This window comes from Mandrillus leucophaeus, unplaced genomic scaffold (genome assembly GCF_000951045.1).
Source record: "Mandrillus leucophaeus isolate KB7577 unplaced genomic scaffold, Mleu.le_1.0 Scaffold68, whole genome shotgun sequence".
NCBI lineage: Eukaryota > Metazoa > Chordata > Mammalia > Primates > Cercopithecidae > Mandrillus > Mandrillus leucophaeus.
Window position 1 is genome coordinate 244,463 of NW_012107363.1, and position 8,023 is coordinate 252,485.

Consider the following 8,023-nt stretch of genomic DNA (forward strand, 5'->3'; position numbering starts at 1 on the left):
CCCGTGAACATGTCCTTCTTTGGAAAAAAGGTCTCTGAAGATGTAATTAAGCTGAGGATCTCAAGAGATCATCCTGGACTACCCAGGTAGGGCTGACATCCAATGACAAGTGTCCTTATAAGTAGCACATAGAGAAGACACAGACACAGAGGAGGCCAAGAGCAGATGGAGGGAGACAGTCAAGCAATGCAGCCATAGCCAAGGAAGGCCTGGAGTCACCAGAAGCTGGAAGAGGGAGGAGGATCCTCCTCTAGAGCCTGCAGAGGGAGCGTGGCCCGGCCAGCACCGTGATTCCAAACTTCTAGCCTCCCCAACAGTGAGAAAATACATTCCTGTTGTTTTCAGCCATGCTGTTTGTGGTCATCTGTTACAGCAGCCCCAGGAAATTCACATCACTACTTAGCAGGGAACCCAAAAAAGGGCTGTTGGCCACTGTAGCTCATTGGCCAAGCTTAATGGTTCTCAATACCACGTTACGTCACTGAACCCACGTGATATAAAACAGAATAGAAAACAATAGCAAGAGCATGGAGTAGTGGTTAGAGAAGAGGCTTCGAATCTTGGTTCTACCACTTCTACCTGTGGGACATGGAACTGGTTTTTTAATCTCTCTAATCCTCAATTTCCCATCTGTAAAAGGAGAATAAAAATACTACTGTTTAAGAAACTCATAACGAGGCTCAAGTGAGATCATGCATAGAAAGTGCTCAACCCAGTGCCCGGCCCGTACTAAACGCCTGTGAAATGCTCACTGCTATTATGGGCACAGTCATCTTTAATAGCTGGGAGTCACTTGGTCTGGTTGAAGCACAATCCAATCCCTGCTTTGGAAACACCAGACAAGGCAGCCTAATGCTTGACTCAAACCCCCTCTCCATCTAAATACTGTATGTCGTGTAGCAGAAATAGCACCTTGGAAAAATAAATGGATTCACTCCCCAATGATAACTATATTTAGTTATCATTAGAAAGAGGAGGAACAGCATTTTTTAAGCAACAAAAGCCTGTGCCATTTTACACAGCCCAAAATTGGTTTCTTTCCAACCTCTGGTATTCACGTTAAAGTACTGAACTTACTACTTACCAGGCGGTGTGTTATAGGAGACTCTCTTTTAAATAAGTTCTTCTTAGGCCAGGAAGGTATAAAAGCAAATAAGGAATGAGCCCATGGCCCACTAGAAGCTGCAGAGGTTGAGAGTGGGATAAAGACTTCCATTTTCTTGTACAATTTCATTCCAAGTGGTGCTCCCACTGCAAAACAGCAATGTGCACATCTTATATAATGCAGAAAGACAGTAAGGCATAGAGCTTAACCTCTAGAGGCAGACTACAGGGTACATGGAAGGCACCTGAAAAATGTTTGCTGGGTAAGTAAGTTAATGAATGAATGGTATCATCTCTTTGCCAGGAAAATGAGACATGCTCGTTGGGAAGCTTCAGAGCTTACACACAGTATTTTTCAAAGCTTGGTCTCCTTACCTGGGTTGTGCAGCCCCACCTAGGAATCAGAACCGCTGGGCAAGAATGGTGCCTGGGGTGACTCTTACACACATGACATGAGACAGCCCTGGGCTTGAGTCCTGGCTCTGCCCCTCCAGCTATGAGTCCTTGGGCATAACCTCTAACCTCTCTATACCTCGGTTTGCTGAATTCTAAGGCAAACAGTATAGGTACTACCTTACTAGGTCCTTCTAAGTACCTGCCTACTGCAGAGTAAGCCCTCAGTGAACACCACCAACCACCATCCTAAAGAGGTTGTGTGCATGGCCAGACACAAACGCCTGCTGAGCCCCCCAGTAGCAAATGACTCCCAGACCAGGCGCGGCGGCTCACACCTGTAATCCTAGCACTTTGGGAGGCCAAGGTGGGCAGATCATGAGGCCAAGAGATCAAGACCATCCTGGTCAACATGGTGAAACCCCATCTCTGCTAATAAATACAAAAAATTAGCCTGGTGTGGTGGCATGTGCCTGTAGTCCCAGCTATTCGGGAGGGTGAGGTAGGGGAATCACTTGTACCCGGGAGGCGGAGGTTGCAGTGAGCTGAGATTGCGCCACTGCACTCCAGCCTGGTGATAGAGCAAGACTCCGTCTCAAAAGAAAAACACAGTAAAATAAATAAAATAAAATAAAATAAAGAAATTACTCCCTTAGATTTTTCTCTGTGTCAATACATTTGGAAAGTTCATAGGCATTGTGTGTAAAGCACAGGAATGTCACTTGAAAGGTCCTGGCTGGGCAGTCAGGGTCCCTCTTGAGTGGATGCAGCCCAGATGCCGATCAGCTGTGGGACCTTGCACAGGTCAGCTGAGTTCTCTGGGCCTCAGTTCCCCTCACCTGGGAGTGTGGCTAAGATACCAATCAGACAGGGCTGTTGTCTGAGCAGCCAATCAAATGCCACACTGCACGTGAAAGTGCTTAGATGTATCCAATGCTTCAAATCAGCAATTTTAGTTTTGAAATGGCCTGGATGGTGGCATTGTGCCTTCTTCAACATTTGTCTTCTATTCAAATACACACTAATTTGATGGAAAATAAGATGTACTTTTCAGTCTTTCTTACCCACCACATTGATGGTAAAGACTACAAGTGCTCTTGAAACTTTCTATAGAATTTCAAAATATATGCAGAAAATAAACTAGAATTTGATTAAAAAAAAAAAAAAAGATGTGGAGCTGGGTCCTAGATCAAATTACAGTATTTTTTTTCCTTCCTTGGGTTGTATCTGGGGGTGATTCAGTTCCTCAGGTTGGGATGGGATAAGGGTTCCTGCCGCATCAAGCATCGGGGGACTGATGGCCCTCGCCATGGAAACAAGCCAGTGCTCCACCGGGTCAGCAGCTGATTCAGAGCATCAGGAATGTCTGAGTAGAGCGTATGGGTGCAAGTGAGACCGGACATCCATCTCCGGACCCCAGCACAGCACCTTGGGCTAGGGCACAAATGCTTGTGCAGCAAGCAGGCAGAACATAAATTCTTAAGGCCACACCTTACCCTTAAGCGCTCCATCTCTGGTCCACCCATTTACGCTTCTCTGGCTCTCCTGGTCCCCCGCTTTAATGAAGACTCTAAGGTGATCCCTCCCTTCAGAGAGGACCCCTCCTCTATTCAGCAAGAATCCTGCTCGGTCTACAGAGGCAAGTGGGGCCCACCCGAATCCCAGCCCATCCCATTCCCCAGGACACCAGAGTTAGGCACAGAACCCAGAAAAGCCTACACATTGGCCCTAGGGATAGTTTCAGGGACAGGCCGGGGACCCACGCTGAGCCCAGCGGTCTGCACTGAAACTGTCACAGCCACTGGGAAAAGTCTACACTGCAGGTGCCAGCCATCAGACTCAGGAGCCGGGGACTGCCCACCGCAGCTTTCCCACCACAGGGTAAGGATGTACCTGCCTGAGAAGGATGCTAGCCAGAGGAAAGCAGGGCGGCTGAGAGGGAAGGAGAAAGGCAGAGCCGTAGGAGCATTGAGAACCTTGTGCTCCCAGGTCCAGCAGTGCCAGGGCCTGCATGTTTCAGTTACAGATGCCAATCAATTCCTCTTGATGAAATGAGTGTCAGTTGAATTTCGACCACTGAGTGTGGCAAGCTGAATAAAGGTCTGCAAAGATAGCCAGGTCCTAACCCCATGAGGCTGTGAATGTTATCTTAGGGTCACAGACACTTTGCAATGTGATTTGATTAAGGGCCTTGAAATGGGGAGATTGCCTGGATTATCCTGGTGGGCCCTAAATGTCATCACAGATGTCCTTATAAGAGGGAGCCAGAGATTTGACAGACAGAAGAGAAGCAGGCCAAGTAACTACTGAGGCACGATGCCATGCTGCTGGCTTCCGAAATGCAGGAAGGCAGAATCCCTAATCCATCCCTAAGGAACGCAGGCAATGTGGCCATAGATGCTGGAAAAGAAGAAGAAATGGGCTCTCTTCCGGAACCTCTAGAGGGACCAGACACCCTGACTTTGCCCAGTGAAACTGATGTTGGACTTCTGACTTCTAGAACTGTAAGGGAATAAATGTGTGTGGTTGAAGCCACTAAGTTGTGAACATTTGTTAGGGAAGCCACAGAAAACTGATACACCCAGTTAATTCACACATTCTGTGTTTCATTCACCAGATGCCTTCAAGGGATATCAAAAAGGGCCTACCTCACTCCAGGTTCCACTGTGCACTAACACTTCGGCCAGCTCTGAGGTGCAGGCACACTGCCCTAGTTCTGTAAGGTCAGGGAATGATCTACTTGTCCAAAGTAGAGAGGTGCTGGAAGGATCAGCAGAGTGTGAGGGAGCTGGAGGAAGGAGGACTTCAGGCTTCTGGTTTTTCATGCTCAAAACAGGAGAACATCAACCAGAAGAAAAACTCACCTGCAGTCTTAAAGTGGCAGCATTCTACTTTGGGCCAAACCATACAGGGCAAGTCCTAAAAAATTCAAAAGACACAGAGTCAACATGGAACACATACTTGTGAGAAGTGGTGATAAATAATCTTTGTAAATGGCTCACATGGAGAGGACCTGCATTTTTTGTTTGTTTAAAGACAGAATCTCACTCTGCCGCCCAGGCTGGAGTGCAGGGGCCTGATCTCAGCTCACTGCAGGCTCCGCCTACTGGGTTCACGCCATTCTCCTGCCTCAGCCTCCCGAGTAGCTGGGACTACAGGCGCCCGTCACCACGCCCGGCTAATTGTTTTGTATTTTTAGTAGAGACGGGGTTTCACCGTGTTAGCCAGGATGGTCTCGATCTCCTGACCTCATGATTCACCCACCTCGGCCTCCCAAAGGGCTGGGATTACAAAGGTGTGAGCCACCGTGCCTGGCCAAGGACCTGCACTTTTATCCGGAGGTGTGAAGTAAACTTTTCTAAGTCAGCCATCCCCGCCAGCTTCTGAGTAGGGAATTCTCTTCCCTTTCCCAGGGAGAGAATCCGCGCCCTCATGAATGCATTTCTGGGAGCTGTCAAGGGAGGACGTACCATGTGGTTAAAACGTCTTATCACCAGACAGACCTGGGTTCAAACCTCAGCCCTGCCCTCCATCAACTCTGCGACCCTGAGTAAGCCAAGAGCCTCCAAATTCCCAAGATCCGGCAAGTTTCCACAGTGTCAGATAACACACTAGATGGGAAGTGGAGAGAACTGGACTCCAGCTGGAACCATTTATTCACTGTGTGCCCTTGGCTAAGTCTCAGCCTCTCTGAGCCTCAGATCCCTCTTCTGAAAAGTGACCTCAAAGCCTCCCCTGAGTCTGCTCAGCCTCACTGGTGATGAAAATTGGTCTAAACTGAACCTGGCCAAACCCTTCCAATTTATCTTTGTCAATCACTGGGCTCTAGAAAGACTCAGACCTCTCTACTGAATAATAATAAAAGCTCTCCCAGATGGAACCTTCTCCATGTACCAGTGCTGACACTATGTGCACTGAGTGAACTGCACAAGTAGTCCCTATAGTAACCCATGAAGCATTATCCTCATTTTACAGCACCACCCCCAGTCTACGGCAACAAGATAACACTCCAGGGCCTGGCACGCAAGCAGCCTGGCCCGGCACGTGTGCTCACCGGCACCTGCACGCAATGGCTGGTTTCCGTGTAACGGAAGGAGAAAGGATGTGTATGCGAGCTGAGCCGCATGCTCAGGACTGGCTTTGGGGGCCAGTTCCGATGACTAGTCCATGTGGCTACTGTTCACTTGGCTCTCACGTGGGCCAGACGCCACGGAAAGCATGAGTTGGGATGGGATCGATGGGACACTGTTGTGGCCACCGTCTGTGTGTTTCAGGCCCAGTCCTTACAGACCTCCAGGACATTAGCTAGGGCAGTTCTGCTGGTGTGACGTAAGCCCAGCTGGACTGGAGGCTGCTTTTCCCCCAAAAGTGTGGAGGAGGCTCACCCACAGAGATGGAGACTTGTGGAGGGACACAGAGGAAATAATGGAAATTGCAGAGACAGAGGCAGAGACAGGCAAGAGGTGAGGGAAGAGGGAAAACGGGTGCAGCTTGATCCAGCCAGGCTTCTACCAAACCCACCCCAGCATTCCCCATCGATGGAGCCAAACATTTGGCTTCACTTTGTTCACATGGAGCTTATGTTATGTTACGGGCAGCATAAATAATTCTATTTAAAATAGTAAATTACGGTACAAACACTCTATGGAGTACCAGGCAGCTATTAAAAAGGATAAAGCAGCATGATTGAGAATTCCACTTCTGGGCATATACGCAAAATAACTGAAAGCAGGATCTTGTAGAGATATTTGCACATCTGTGTTCACAGCAGCATTATTCACAATAGCCAAAAGTGGAAGCAAGCCAAACGTCCATCGATGGATGAATGGATAAGCTAAATGTGGTCTATTCATAAAATGGAATATGCAGCCTTGGAAAGGACAACATAGGGAGACCCCATCTCTAGTCCAGATTTCTCCCCTCAAATCCAGACGTGAACGCCTAAGAGACATGTGGAACTCACAGCAGTGATTTCCAACCCGAGGCTGCTGCACATTAGCCAGTGGCATCTCCTTTCTGCTATTTGCTCAGGCCCAAATCCTTGGATTTGTCCTTGATTCTTCTCTTTCTCTCTCTCAACCCAGAACCAATCCCAGTAAACCCCACTGGCTCGACCTTGAAAAAACATCCACAGTCCAGCAACCTCTCAGTAGCCCACCATTATCTCCCCAGTTTAGCTCCCCTCCATGGCCCCCGGGCCCCCCGCCTGCCTGCTCGCCACTTTCCTGCTCACCCCTCTGCCTGCCATCTGTTCTCACCCCTGCCACGGGGGTGCTTGGAAAGGAAACATGAGACGGGGTCACTTTCTTGCTCAAAGCCCATCCACAGCGTCTCATCTTACTCAGAACAACCGTCGGAGTCCTGGCCAGAAACACGGCCTTGCCCGTCCCTCACTCTATTCGGGGATCTGCTCAGCTGTCACCTCCTTGAAGCACCTTTCCTGCCTGTCCATATCACAAGTGCTGCTCATCTCTCAGACCACTCTGCCTGCTGTGTGCATCTCTATAGCCTCCAACCACTGGTGGACACACCACAGAGTAACATGATTCCTGCCTTTTTCCAGCTCCAAGAATGCAGGCTCCTTAAGAGCAGGGGCAACTCTTGGTCTGCCTTGCCCTGTTGTATCTCAAGCATTTAGGACACAGCCTGGCACCTAGAAGGCCCTCAACAGCCATTGCGAATGAATGGCCCAGAGGCCTGGTCTCTACTCCCCCTCCACTGCCTCCTCCCCTTCCAATCAACTTCCAGTAGAACAGTCTGCATTGATGAAAATGGTCTAGAATCTGAGCTGTCCAATATGGTAGCCACTAGCCAGATGGGGGCCACTGACATGTGAAATGTTTAAGTTTAGTCATACATGACGACTGTAGTGGACAGTGTCCTTTTAGACCATCTGGGAAATGGCTGTAATTTCCTCTTAGTTCTCTCTCTGTAAGAAGGGATGATAAATTAGCACAAAAATCTTGTGTTCAGGTTTACAAAGCACTTTCTTGTAGAGCCTAGACACTGACAACAAGTGCTTTGGGATAGGCAAGTCTGGGTGGGCATATTCACCTCACCTGGAATCACTGAGGCCTCAGTTTCCTCATCTGTACTATGGGGATATTATATCTTCTTCATAAGGAATTTTAAAAGATTAAGGCCGGGCACGGTGGCTCACACCTGTAATCCCAGGACTTTGGGAGGCCGAGGAGGGCAAATCATGAGGTCAGATCGAGACCACCCTGGCTAACACGGTGAAACCCCATCTCTACTAAAAATACAAAAAATTAGCTGGGTGTGGTGGCGGGTGCCTGTAGTCCACTGCACTCCAGCCTGGGCAACAGAGCGAGACTCTGTCTCAAAAAAAAATAAATAAATAAATGTAAAGCTTTAGCATAGTACCCAGCACAGAGTAAATACACAGCAAATATACAATTGTTATTATTGCTATTATTACTACATATTACTATGTATTGCCATTCAGTAAGTCCTTACTTAACATCATTGATAGGTTCATAGAAACTGTGACTTTAAGCCAAATGGC

At 48.4% G+C, this 8,023-nt stretch overlaps 1 protein-coding gene across 2 annotated transcripts in view; it reads right to left on the minus strand.

Annotated features, from left to right (window-relative positions):
• EVC2 (Ellis van Creveld syndrome 2) overlaps positions 1 to 8,023 on the minus strand; it is a 165,934-nt gene that overhangs the window by 149,897 nt on the left and 8,014 nt on the right. For both annotated transcript variants that reach the window (XM_012002129.1, XM_012002131.1), the window contains exons 2-3: positions 4,362 to 4,416; positions 1,085 to 1,251 (exon numbers count right to left, since the gene is read on the minus strand). In XM_012002129.1, coding sequence (XP_011857519.1) covers positions 1,085 to 1,251; positions 4,362 to 4,404 — 210 coding nt within the window. In that variant the 5' untranslated portion in view covers positions 4,405 to 4,416. The remainder of the gene's footprint in view (positions 1 to 1,084; positions 1,252 to 4,361; positions 4,417 to 8,023) is intronic.